At 41.9% G+C, this 14289-nt stretch overlaps 1 protein-coding gene across 5 annotated transcripts in view; it reads right to left on the bottom strand.

Moving 5' to 3' along the window:
* Window positions 1–13928, bottom strand: part of LOC126556690 (uncharacterized) — a 100251-nt gene extending 86323 nt beyond the window's left edge. For 2 of the 5 annotated variants that reach the window (XM_050212123.1, XM_050212125.1), the window contains exons 1-9: window positions 13354–13492; window positions 12154–12259; window positions 11984–12080; window positions 11494–11912; window positions 11005–11421; window positions 10810–10946; window positions 9872–10021; window positions 9584–9769; window positions 9286–9389 (exon numbers count right to left, since the gene is read on the bottom strand). In XM_050212123.1, the coding sequence (XP_050068080.1) occupies window positions 9286–9389; window positions 9584–9769; window positions 9872–10021; window positions 10810–10946; window positions 11005–11421; window positions 11494–11912; window positions 11984–12080; window positions 12154–12259; window positions 13354–13376 (1639 nt within the window). In that variant the 5' untranslated portion in view covers window positions 13377–13492. Of the gene's footprint in view, window positions 1–9285; window positions 9390–9583; window positions 9770–9871; window positions 10022–10809; window positions 10947–11004; window positions 11422–11493; window positions 11913–11983; window positions 12081–12153; window positions 12260–13353; window positions 13493–13874 lie in introns of those variants that run through there. The other 3 variants (XM_050212121.1, XM_050212124.1, XM_050212122.1) reach the window with 2 other exon arrangements.
* Window positions 13929–14289: the final 361 nt, after the last annotated feature.

The raw sequence follows: 14289 nt of genomic DNA, 5'->3' as shown, positions 1-14289 counted from the left end.
CGTACCCGGCAGATGAAACTAGCCCAGCTCATCAAACTCAGTGACCATGAATCGTATCTAATGGGTGATGGAGACGCCTGGTGATTCGTACGGCGCAAGTTAAAGGAAGCAGGGCGGTAGGAAATTTACGAGATGCTGGTGGTGGTAAAAACCACCATCGCCAGCCAGTGAGGAAAAATGTACGAGTGAACGCTTCACTTTCACTAGCAAGAGCAAAAAATACGGCAAAACTGCAACGAAACATCCGATAACACGCAGCGATATTTTGTTGCCACAAACATGATGAAAAAGGTTCTGTATTCAAACCGGCTCGTGGAATAATCTTACACCGGCAGATCGATAAAAAGTGAATCGCTGAACTTGCCACCCGCTCGAAGCTATTTGTTCCGGAAAAGTGGTAATGAAATGGGACACTCCTTTGGGCTTTGATTGGCGTAAGAAGGGCCACGAGAAGGACAGAACGAGGTAGGTTTAGCAAGAGAAAATAAACCAAATGCTGTTAGGTAGTTGTGAAGGGTTGGGAAAAGATGATTTATTCATCACCGTTTGCCTTGAAGTGATTTTTTTTGTGCATAACGTTTGAGATGGTCAATATGCTTGGAGGAGTTGAATGGTTAATTTCGTAGCGTTTGGGTATACTAACGACAAAAAAGGGTGTATTTTTGTGTTAGAATGTACAAGGGCAGAAGGTGTTTTGGTTTTACAAAAATATTCTCATCTCGGGTCTAGATTTTTCTGTCTGTCATCCGCTGAGTCAGGTGAACTTTGAATCCTTTCGAGCACAAGCTTAGGAGAAACAAGGGCACTTATTGTGCTGTTTCAAGTGTATGTGTTGTTGCACAATAATCCTTTCCATGCACACACTTAGAATAGATTCAAGCTTGTTTAAATTTATTCTCATTTCAAACTCTTGCGAATCGTTGCTGTTGCTTTTTCACAATGCATTTTGATAAACATTTCAAACCGCTATTCAGCAACGAAGATCAACGCATGCATCTCTTTCGCGCTATGTTACTTCAAGTGCAATTATAATTAAAATGCATCATGCCAAATGCTTTTACTGTACGCTGGTTCCACCGACACAAATCGCCGGTAGAAAACCGGTAGAAATGTGGAACAATTTCACCACTCCACTGTTATTTTATCCACCGGGTAACCAGTGCCATCGGCACCGGTGAGTATGGCAATGAACATGCATTAAAATTTATGGGTTTGCCAACCATAATTTATGTAGCACCGTTTAACGAGGCATTAAATTGAATGAACGAAATAGGGAAAGCCACATTTCAACTTTCAAGGTGAGTCGATGAACAATTGTGATGGCAATTTGAGGAAATTTTTGGAACAAGCGGGGTTTGAGTTGAGCCCTGGTTGAGTGAGTAAGAAGTTATTTTGATTTTTTTTTTACAAAAATGATACTCAAAATAATTTAAGCTTAGTGGAAAATGAACAGGAAAAAAATAAACATGCGCACATACAAAATAAAAACTAAGCAACTATGAGCCCTCAACAAAATGTCACATGCCTGACAACTTCCATAAGAAAACTGACCCAAAATCTAACTTGTTGAATTTCGAAATGGAAAAACACACTTCCTTTTTTCGTCTCCTAGCACAATATGAATAGCAGAATGGCGTTTTTTATTTAGTTTTCCAAAGCACCACCAGCGTCCTAATGTTTCCATACGATTTTCATGGCCAAAAAGGCAAATAAATCATCCATAAGAAGCTCTGAGCACTTGCACACGCACACGTTTACATCTTATGGCGATCGTTTCGGTATTCGTAAAGTTGTGTAGAAGAAAAACCTGAATGTAGACGACTGCCGATGTTTGATTTCGGTACCGGTCGAAGTGTTTCTGTGCGTGACTGACGATCGTAAAAAGGGCTTAGGATTCGTAGAAGGAATGCAAAAAAGCACCGAGTCCGAAACAAAACAAAAAAAAAAAACACACACAGATCAAAAATAACAAATTTTGCTCCGTTTGATACGAACAAAGGCGGCGGGACGGCGAAGGCGAATTTCTTTTCTTTTGCCACGTTTTACTATACAAAAAGGATCAACTTGTAGCAGCACTTTCAATGGCTCGACTCCCCCCAAAATATTCAAGCTGTTTTCTTTGTGGATCAGAACAAATTTCCCCGTTCTTTTGGGATGTCGGTCTCTTGTTCCTTTCGCTCTCTCTCGCTTGTTAAAAAATGAAGGGGGCATTCTTCGCAATGTCGGGTAACTTTCGTCAGCTTTTTAAGGTAGGCAGGGGAGGGGGGGGGGGGGGAGGGACAATGCCTACACTACAGCATGTTGCTGCTGCTGCTGCAGGTGAGCTGCTTCCGAAAGCTTTGAGCAAGACATTTTTAATCCACCGAAGGTTTGGAAAGTGTGCGTGCCGAAATTCGTCCCTAATATCGATAACAGGCGGCGGTGAACGTTCGAAATCAAAAAGTTGTCCCTTTTTTTCGCCTGACTATGCGGTGAAATCGACGGGTAGGGGTGTCCTTTCAATACCTCGATGATTTTCTACCGGGGTGTGAAGAAGTGCCAAAGGCACGGTAAGTTCTTGATATTCTTCCTGTTTGCTTTTGTTGCTAGTTCTTACGCTTTTTTTTTTTGGTTCGTTTGTGGCATTAGGGACACTTAGGTCCAATGTTTAAGGACGACTGTGGAGGAGAATGAAGGAAAACGTGATTTTATGCGATTTTCGATTGAGTTCGTTGTATTCCCAACCGTACGCAAGGGGTTGTTATGAGGTTGGACGAATTTGCCCAAAATTAAGGGTTCGGTACGAGCGCTGGTAGGGACGTTTGCAAAGCCATCCCGTTTTGTCATGTGGCCTTAGCCCGAAAAAGGGATGTTATTCAATGACTTTCGGGCTGGCGACAGCAAATTTAGGAACCCGCTATACCTTGGCTGCTGGTGGTAGTATACGATACTAGACAGGGGACAACAACATCTAGTTTGTTCCGGGATGCAGCTGAAACTGGTAACAGATTAAGCGATTATGAAACACTGAAGGAAGAAAGTATGCCCCATAATGTCTGTGAAAACGGTGTAAAACGTTCGAAGGGTTTTAGGGTTGGGTGGGTTTTACCTTTTTTATGATTTAGAAACAGCTTAGCTGCTTGTGTTAAGTTGCCGATAAATTGGACTGTACTTGTGCATTAGTATGACACATAGTTTGCACTGTATAATTTGCGTTTGAAATACATATATAATTTAAACTAAGTTACGTACTAAACCATGCAAAATAGAGGGTCATATATTTATTTATTTGAAAACATTCGGAATTTTTAAAAAAATTTCTTCATAAAGAAAACGTCTCTATTTCTTAACACAGAGAAATAAAGCCTTGCATGATTTCACTTCACATATCATAGCTTCAATTAACAGTCAACAATTTAAAAACTTTACACTTTGGAACAATCTGAGAAAACGGATTCGCCCTCAAACCTCTCTTTTCAGAACGCAATCGTACATCTTACGTTTCTTCAAGTAATTATTTTTTTCGCTTCTTTTTAAAATGCTACCACGACGATTCGTCAAGTGCGAATTTGAAAATTGCTCCCGAATAACTTTTCCCCATTATATTTACTGTACCAGCATCGTCTTGAAAACGGGTCTAGCACGAATTTACCGACGGTGATACTTGTGATACAATTTTAAGCACATTGTCCCTGCTTAAAGAAACCTTTCCTCGCGGTACCTTCTTACGCGACCGTCGTTGATGTGATCATCTTCTCTCATTGGTATGCAAATCAGATTTACGCGAAACAGTATCTTAAACTTTAATTTCACCGTTCACTCGCGGACGTACGGACTAACGACACGTCGAAGTAAAGTGAAAATACAAAAAAATCGTCTAAAAATCCGATTGCCGAAAGGAATTAAAATTTCGTCTCGTTACGCTCAGCTTCCAAAAGAGGTGCAAAAGCACGTGGGCGTTGAGGCTCACACTGTCCACTGTTTGCGTCTGTTCCCTTCCTTTACGCCGTGCAGTAAATCCAATAGAAATCAGTCCTATGTTTTTGAACTGCTTACGATACACGGCGGAATGAATTAAGCACATTAGTTGCCCGCTCGCGTACGACATCAACTCATTTCATGCTCACCGAGGTGAGATCGTGTTCGTGCCACGTGGCTGAACGCTACAGGGGAGAAGTTGCTGAATGGCAGTGGGCGCAGATCGTGCAATTGACACGTACAATGGTTATATTTGTTGATCATTGCGCTAACCGAAACATTGCGCATTACGGGGGGGTGCTCGTTTGTATTCGTATTGATGGATTGCATATTGATAATAGCTTAAACTTGGTATGCTTGTGTACCATCTTGACGTGCTATTCAGCAGTGATAATAGCTTTTCTTCGTCTCTTAGTTTTCAACAAGTTAAGAGTTATTTTCATTAAAAAGGGGGTGTTATCTCAGGAGCTATTTTTGGATCATCCCGCTCACTCTCTGTGCCCCGCTCGAAACGATATTTTCATTCATAAAATTTGAATCCTACGCAGCAGCAATGTTTTCTTCACAGGATAGACGTGGCGTAAAGCACACGTGGCATTAACAGGGGGTAAGTATGACTGCCAGGTTACGATACGACCACAATCTTCATCAATCGCAGCGGAAAGATGCTTGGTGGTAGGAGGATGGTTGAGTGAAAATCATTTCTAATTTTGGGTCTGGTAGTGCTTGACGTAGGAAACAGCAAATGTAAATACTACTAGCAGGTGGGATGGAAGGATATCAAGTAAGAAGGCAAATACGACAAGCGGGGTCTGGAAGAACGAAACGCGTGCGCACCATCTTCCGACGGTGTATTTGTTATGTTTAAGCAAGAAGCAGTTACCCGTGGGTGGAAAATCGTTGCCGAACCAATAACAGGATCGATTTTACACATTTAAAGTGTAACATAACGATGGCAAATTTGGCGATGATGACGATGATGACGATGCTAAGAAACCTTGGTGATAAGCAGATATGGTGTTAGTCCTTACGTTGGAAAAAGCAGAGTTTGCATGCGACATTTACATTTGGCCGCGAGCAAAGTGCGTGGAATGAGCGCAATGACTGAATTTTAGACTCATCGGAAATAGAATTCACTAGTAAACAGTGTGCTATAAATAATGTATTTGGCAAAAAATGCTTATTTTATGGCGTCTTGTTTTGTACGAATGTGTTGCAACGTGTTGCACATTGATCTGTGGAATAATATGCGTAGTGGAAAAACGATGAAAGGAAATGTATTTTAATTAGTTCATATTTAGCATTAAATATAATTTTATAATTAGATAGGAACTTTTGCACTTTGATAAACACGTTACATGTGCAAAAAACCGTAAATAGGATTCTTCACCGGATAATGGCAGGGTCTTTAAGCAAAGAAGTGGCTAATAAAAGCGATCAGTTGACAAATAATGATCACGAATAGCAGTGTAAAGTTGTGATACTCAATTGTTTAGTAAACAAATTGTAACAAAGGAAACTGAATATTAAAAAAAGTTAATTGAGTATGGATTGTTTTTGCTAAGCATATCTATCTCATAAGCTCTTTGAGTGCTCCCTGAGAAAAACGACAACGAATATAAAGTCTAATTTGGCCGCTGCAGGTGTAGAAACAATCCTCTAAAAATTTTTGAAATTTGCTTAAAACCAACAAAATTTTTCATTATTTATTTTTATTCAATTAAACAAACAGAAATTAATTGAAGACCATATCAACATGTTCTTTCTATAATTAATCTATCCTCACAAGACACAGCAATATTATCGACCCATCAGAAAGCACATCATCTACCAATACATCGTCTTCATCATCATCATCATCAGCAACACCACTTACAACCGAGCAGGGACGCCTTGTTACTTGTTGTTGAGAAATGCCGTGTTGCACTTTTTGGACATCACAAACGGTGTTGACAATACGGCGTAGAGAAGTCATACTAATAAAATATTTATATCTAACCTCGTCACAACCACTAAAGATCACAAATCGTTCACATTTCTCAGCTGCAGGTTAACTTTTCTACAAGTGAGGTATTTGACACAAGCAGTGATGCCATTTCCGTTCAAAAACGGTTGTCATTTTTCGCACTTTCATTCCTCAGATGCATTCTCGGGCTGTCTGAGGGCACTCTTTTGAATATGGCACATATTGCTAGACATATTGCTTTACATGTTATGCTTGGTACTGAACTACAGATAGGATAGAATGCAGTAAGGGCCCCAAACGCAAGCGCGCACTATATGTTGAAAGAAGAACTTAGTTTTTTTAAATGTAATAGAATTGCTACCAAATCGTATTTTCGTCCAACGTATTGAATATTTTTGTCTATTATTGGTTCATACAAGAGCTTATAATAATTTATAATCATCAGCTTGATCCTATTTATTCAAGAAATCATTTAAGGAGCACTGATTTAGTCCTGCTACTGCAGTTGACAGTTTCCATTTCGCTTGACCTAATCTTTTATACCGGTGATACTCAACGACCTTACGTACACGAGCTGTACGTTCGGTACGTGCCTGAAAAACCTTTTGACCCCGTGTGTACAAGGGTTAGGCTTAGAAACCTTCCGACACCCGTATCCAACAACAAATCCACACGCTTTGCACCTCGAGCATGCCTAAACCATACGTATCTGTACGTACATACTAAAAGGAAAAGCCACACAACAATTCACCTGTCTTTGTCACTGCTGTCGCAAATCGTGCCCGAGAAGGAGGCGCCAGGTCATTCGTAAAATTTAATTAGCTGCATCAGATAACACCGCGAATGCGAGTGGCATGGATCGGACGTACGATATTCGAAACCCATCGGACCTGCTCTGTGCAGGAACCTCTAGTGCGTGTCTTCCGGTGTGCCGCGAGAGCCGTGTCTAGCGGTGCGCTTGAAGACGCTCAAAAGATTCCATCAGCACAAAAAAAAATCTTTTACTCCCAAGCCTCCATTCCGCCGGCAAGTTTCCGGTGTCTGGATTGCTCGAGCACATGATAATTGTGACCTACAGGTGTTACAAAAAATCACTTTAAACGACATAACATTTTTGGCCATCGAAACAAACCAAGCAACGGCAAAACGCTAGTTTCACCTGGATAAAATTCAAGCACAAATAGTGAAGGTAAAGCTAATTGCTTAAGTTTAACTGGGAGCTTCTTTGAAGTTTAACTCATCCAGCTACAATCTCCCACAACGGTCAGATGACGTTGAACATTTGGTTGGAAAAAGGCCAAAGATGATTCAGTTGGCCCGGGTCGGCTCGACTGCTCGACCGTACGGGGTGGGTTCTCGTTCCAAAGAATCATCATTTATTTCGCTTTTCACGTGCACGCCATTCCTTATCACGCCTTGTCAAGTTCAGCAGAGAGTGAACATTCGAAACGGCACGTTGCACGCAGGAAGGAACATTGTTTTGCTTTGGGTTTGTGTTATTATTTTTGCGTTTTCTTCAAGATTTTCACTTTGCTCGAACCTTCTCATTACAAAAAAAAAAGAGAAAATTTCTTTACAAGTAAGCCAGTCTTTATGTTGCAGGATGATTCAAAAGAAAATATTTGCTTTAAGTGCAGTTCTTTGAAAGAATTGGTAATAGGAGTGAATAGTCAGAAAATATACCGTTCGTATTTTAGAGAATTTGGTATGCCTGTAAATATTGTGTATTTGCGGTAGATTTTGAATATCATTTTTCTCTAGCTTATATTTTATGTTTTCCAAACGTTGTTCAATTTCCGTGAAACTATTTCCACGGAGTGTATTTCACGGAATTTATTTTACCAATGCTAGAAAACTCACTGATGGCGGTCCTATTGTATTGTGTTGTAGAGACTGTAGCGTCGATCTTCGCACGGTTAGACAGGAGTTCAAATCAAATGTGAACCGCTCCCCTATAATTAGGACTGATTTTTCAATAACGCGGTATCAGTGAATCTAGCCATTCGATAGCCGGCGTGACCTAGCATCTTGTTAAGCTATGAATTAAAAAGCGTTAAGCTACGAGTGTAGTCTAACATTTTGTATTGACAGATAAAATCCACCGTTTTATAAAAAAAATATTTTTGCTCCCTAATTTCAAAATCGTTTGCGTTTAGCAACGACTTAAAAGATTGGTTGCCCTCATTTATATCCAATGAATTGGTTTCCACTCTAAAACAGATGCACATCACAAAAACGTTACAGAAATATTATCTTAGCACTCAAAGTGCAAAGAGTCCAACCAATTATTAACTTTCGCCCGCACGAGATAATACACCAATGAATGCGTCTATCCACTTTTCCGAAATGCCTCAGGGAAGGGCCTTTTAAACCTCTTGTCACTATGCTCTATTAATTATATCCAATCGTTTCAACTGAAGATTTCAGCATCACACTCACACCGGGCAATAATTATTTACATTCATTCCAGCGCTTTCCCTCCCAATTTACTACCGGAGACATCCATTTCCGCCACATGCCACGCCCGTTTCCGACACGGAACCTCCGGATCCACGTGGTTGGTCAATGAGATAAATCATCTTCCACCATCATGCTTTTGGGAAGGACGCAAGCGAAGCATGCAGATGCCGGACGGATGAAAAATATTTTGTGTCGGTAGTTTTGTAATCCATTGGGCCCCTGGCCCAATGTGCTTCGCTAGCTGGATTAACGATAGGTGTGTCAAACGGCGGGTTGGGTTGGAAAGCGGGGGTTGAGAGAAAAAGGATTCGACCTCACTTTTCCATCCGTCTACCGGTGTGACATGACAGATGAATGACGCAGGCAAAAAGTCTCCGCCGGAGCAGTGGCAGTTTCATTCATTATGCAGTCCCAAGCTCCGGTTTCCTTTTCCTGCGGCACCAGTGGTGGATTCATTTTGAATCTCTAATCTCGGTGAAGTGACAGGGAGGAGTGGAAGATAGAGTGAGGTACTGGGGAAATGGAGGCAAAACTTCGGATGGACAGTAACATAAAGCAACCCCTTCGGCAGGGTAATGATACCGGCCAGGGTACCGAGATCTAGATGATCCTTTCTTGTTGTTGTAGGTGTTAGAAGGAACCTTCGTAACCAAATGTAAACAACCGATTTTCCGTGCTTTGCTTGCTTGTTACGTTGTGCGCTGTAAGCCTCGCACTCACACAAACTCAATTCTGCAGCAATAAATACGTACAATGAGATGATTCACTTATCAGCTAGTGGCTAGTTCAGCTGAGAATATGTTTAGCTCTAGAGCCTAGCAGGCCACTCACTCACACAGACACGCACACGCACACGAACAGACGGCCACACACGGACACACACATACACACACTAATCATACCTGTTTGTGTACTAGAATCGAAAAACGTACTCGTGGTTTCCACCGTCATCGTGCCGATGGTGCCGTCGATAATTTGTGCGCTCGAATCTCGCCTGCCGCGATAGCTGTGTGGTAATCAAGCACAAGAGAGTATGTGTAAGGTTATGAGTATGTATGCGAGAGAGAAGAAATGAGAGAATGTGAAGGTGCGAGAGTAAAATAACGAAGCGGAAAAGATGCGAACAAAAAGCTGAAGTACGCCAAAGCTTTTCGTCGCTATAAATGGCCGTAGACGTCAAAATATCGGCTGCGTACTTACCGGCTGGTGTCATCGCTCTGCGAGCTTTGGCGACGAAAGTTACGGCAGCGTATCATCTCTTCGGTGGTGCTTTGTCGACGAAAGCCGCGGGCAATCAAGATCTCTTCCGTTGTTGATTGCCGACGGATGGACGGACGAGCCGTGCTTTCGGTGGGTGGTGGTGGTCGGGCGCAAGGACTTGCATCCCTGTAGTGAGCAGAAAGCATGAGGAGAGTGAAGTTTTAGAACTAAAGCACCGAAAAGGATGTAAGCTTTTGCAGTGGCTGGTAGCGGCTAAAAAGCTCTTACCTTGATGAACAACAGCTGGAGGAATCGGGTGAACGAGGTTGCCGGGCGGCTGATGATGATTGTCTTCGTAGGCGGCGGCTGCGCCGTGGGCTACCTTCACGCTCGTGGCTTCGGTCTGGCGAAAGATGGGAGCGGGAGTCACGGCGCCCTCTGAACAGGAAAGAGAGAAAGAGAGAGAGAGAGAGAGAGAGAGAGAGAGAGAGAGAGAGAGAGAAAGAAAGCGTTTGAACGAGATAGAAATAGTAGAAATTTAGTACAAATCAAGTAGTAAATGTGAATACGCTTCATATAATTCATGTCATCAACATCTTGCTTCTTACTTTTTATATTTAGATTTAGTATTATACTTATTGTTTATATTAGTGTTTTATATTGATCTGACCAGGTAAAAAATAATCTCTAAAATCAATAAACCCGACGAAGATTAACATCATGTACTAAATGGCTGGGCGTATCCATTTAGAACTACATGAACATCATGAACACATCATTTACGTTTGACATTTACTATGTGTTTGAACAGAATACAATTTGGTAAAATTTATTTAATGAATGAATTTGAAAAAAAGGGGTTCAAATTCCATCCGAGCAGTACCGTAGTGAGTACTGACTATCTAACTAGATGGTATCGACAAATCTTGTAAGTCATTCGATGACCGAAGTAACCTAGTAGGCCAGAAAATACAGATGATTTATCATGAAAATGACTGAATATATGAAACACAAAAATGGTTAATTTTAAATCGATCAAAATATAAGGTAATACCTGGTCTTAGTTAATGAACAAAATAATTGTAAATATACTAACTAGCTTCATTTTCTATAGTAAAGCTAACCCTGTCAATGAATAGGAAACGTTCCGTTCACAAGTTTTTAATATGATTTTTCCCAAATCATGACTTCCGACCTTTTCCGACCAAAGAATGTAAGTCACTTACCTAGAAGCGCTGTCTGGACTAAGGCTGTCCCTTCGTGCCTGTCGTTCCGGTCCTTCACCATCCGGACTAAGCGCGGGCTGGGAGCTTCTTCGACTCCAACCGCCCGGAGGTAAGCAAGATTCGTCGTAAGCAGTGGCCTAAAATGAGACAGTAGTTAAAGGCGGAAGGAATTAAACTCCGCACAAACAAACTCACCTGACGCTGAAGTTTCGAAAGCCGTTGGGCTCGTTCGGGACTGACGCGCGAGTCTCGGCGGGTCATTTTTGTACCGCACTGGGTAGTCGAATCTCGGCGACCCTTCTGTGCGGTGGGACTGGTGGCAGGTGGTGTAACTGAGCTGGTGATGATGGTGGGCGGTGGTAAAGCCTGGCAGGCACTGTCCACGTGCGCCACTGCCACAAACAGTGGGCCAGAGTCGGACGCAGTGGAACTGGTGGATGGACGCTGCTCCTGCCGGAAGTTGGGCATTTCCGCAACAACGAGCGAATCTTTACGCTTTCGCTGTGCTCCAACAACTTTAGGCGGTGGTGGCGGTGTTGCCGTTCCTCCGATGGTTGAGTCACGGCGCGATGATCGATCACGGCTAGAATCGTTGGAGTTTCGACGTGAGCCCTGAAATTGTGCAACAATGCTTGGATGACAATAGCTGCTAGCAAACAAGTGACAAACAATATACACACTTACATTTCGATAGTTGTCTGCCGAATAGATGTAATCGTCACGATCTCTTTCTCGTTCGCGTTCTCGCTCTCGCTCTCGTTCTCGTTCTTTTTCACGTTCACGCTCTTTTTCACGATCGCGTTCCCATTCTCGCTCCTTCCGGAAGTCGGATGCATGTGAGTCCCGTCGATAGGACCAACTTTTCACACCCGAGTCCGCACTCGATTCGCGTCTCTTTCGCAGCGGTGGTGCATGACCCGAATTGTTCTGATTGTTGTACGTTTCGGCCGTGGTCGCTTTGTTCCAGGGCAAGCTGCGGGCCAGATCGGCTAGGGTTTCGCGCCGATTCAAGGGTGCTTTTTGACGTTTAGAGCCACCGCCGCTCCATTCGCGCAGAATGTCGGTTAACTGGGCGAGCGAACTGCGTCGTCGTCGTTGAGCACCTACGAAGAAGAGGGCAGAGAAGAAGTGTAAGTCATCATGGCATGGCAACTTGTTATAGACACTTTCTTACCGGGTGGTGGTGAGGTACTAGGAGGTGAGGCACCGGATATCTGTGCTGCAGAGTCTCGTCGTCCTCCTAGGCGTTGTCGGATGGTGGACTCTTCGACCTGCAGAACATAAGTGAGGTTAAAATAAGCTGATATGATAAAGGAGATACAACCAATTGCTCCGAGTATTTACCTGCTCCCGAACCAAATCGTCCCAACCGTTTCCACCCTGCCATACCAGTCCCACCTGGTGAGACATGATAGGCAGGTTGCAGACAAAGCAGATCGCCGTCATGGTCCTGAACGATGCACAATGGAATAAAGATACACAAAACAGTTAAATTCAATAAACTCAATTCCCAGTAAAGATGTGTACGAAACAGAACAGAACTTTGCAGCATATCCTCTAAGAAGTGTCAAACAGCATGCGGTATTTGGTTTGCAACAGATGTCGAAATGCGATGCGAACCGGGTTTGTTTTATGAAGTGCAAGCGATAAATGTCAGTTAAATGTGTTCATTCAACGACAAAGCTATTTTGTGGGATGCGGTTATCTGAGCAACAAACACAGAGAAAAACTTCACGCAAGCCTTTACGCAAAGCTAGCAGATATGATGAACAGAAGGACAGAAATGATGAAGGTGAATAATGAGGAATGTACATAATTGAAATAATGGCTTCTTTATTTTATTGCGAGCTTTAAATAAACAATTTTTCTAATAAAGAATGTTAGTATTTTAGCTAGTTGAACTCAGAGAAAGAAACTTAAAAAACTGAATGCTTTTTAAATTAATTTTATTAACGTTTTTGGCAAATAAGATTGGTAATTCAGGTCAAAAATATCACTATAATGATGTGGTATAATTGATAAAAAAATAAACATATGATATTTCTCTGATGGAATCAGTAAATTACATTTGCTAATGTTTCTTAAATAATACAAAGAAACGAAACAAACTATTTTTTGCAAGCAGCTGTTAAATGTTGGAAGGCAGATAGCAAAGAGAGTGAACCAACTCAAAAGTTCCAAGGGTTAAAAGTTGTAGAAAGCATAGCAAAACCATTTGCGTTATAGAAAAATTAAAAATAGAATTACTAAGCGCAATCCTTTTAGTGCAACCAGATTCGAGAATAAGAAATTGATAGAAAAGAAAAGTAGAAAACCCAAAATAAGCCAAAAAGAAGCAACTAAACAGCAGAACATGAAACATGAAACAATTAAAAGGACAGAATTCACTGTAAAGCAGCAAAACGTAACGTTTGCAAACGAGTGCCAAATGCATATGCAAACAATCGTGTGGTTTGCTTTAGTTTCCATTGCAAGAAACGAGAAACGAATGCATAAACAAACAAACAAACAAACAAACAAACGGGAGGGAAATGAAAATAACACCTGTAATGGCGCAGTTTTGCCATGGCTCATATCTACGGCTTATGCTGGAAGATGAGGAGAAGATGTAGGGTTTTGTTTTTGGTTTCTTTGTGGTGATTTTCTGATGGTTTCTAGGGCTTGGTTGGTGGTGGTGGTAGTGGTGGTGATGATGAGCGTATTGGAGCTGTTCGTAATATTGATGGTTGGTGGTGATGATGGTGGTGGTGTAGATACTAATGGCGTCGACCAAATTGAAGGGCCTGCGATTCTGGACACGGTACTACAGTATGTTTCTATCATTTAGCTTCATCCCACTCAGGAAAAGTTCGGTTAACTTTGAGTATTTTGTTATTTCACTCTCAGTGGCGTTCGTTCTTAACCGGGTTGCGTTAACGGTCGCGTCCATCTGCCTGCCGATCAGAGAAACGTATCCTACACATACGACAAATTTCACACATCCGGTACTGCAGAACAAATGGAAGCCGGAAGTTCAGCGTGTAGGGAAGGCTGGGGTGGGTAGTTAATTTTGAACGACACGTTACCGAATTTGCATCGAAAAATCCGAATCGTCTGTGTTGATGTGTGTTTTTGTGTGTTCTGATGATGATGTTGATCTTTGATTTGTTGCACACTGATCTGTACAGCCGATTGGGGAGGATGGGAGCCTTGCGCTTTGCAGTGAAGCTTTACGGTAACAGACAAAGATGAGGCTTTGATGTTTTGTTCTCTATGTTTTAACCACCACCGACACTACTCTGCCAATATCAATGCTGGAAGTATATAGAAAAATGTTTGTTTGGGTTGTTGAAAATTCGCATGATTCACGGAAGGACGCTTATAAAGTACATTTGTAGATAGAAAGGAGCTCTGGGATGAAATATGATCAACGTTTACAAATGATATGAGCTACATTAAAAGATAAAAACGAGATTGAAAGTGTAGTAACGAGATTCTTTT

The sequence above is a fragment of the Anopheles maculipalpis genome, chromosome 2RL (assembly GCF_943734695.1).
Source record: "Anopheles maculipalpis chromosome 2RL, idAnoMacuDA_375_x, whole genome shotgun sequence".
Lineage (NCBI taxonomy): Eukaryota > Metazoa > Arthropoda > Insecta > Diptera > Culicidae > Anopheles > Anopheles maculipalpis.
The sequence above is the reverse complement of the archived record's forward strand: the minus strand, read 5'-3'. Positions and strand labels throughout refer to the sequence as shown.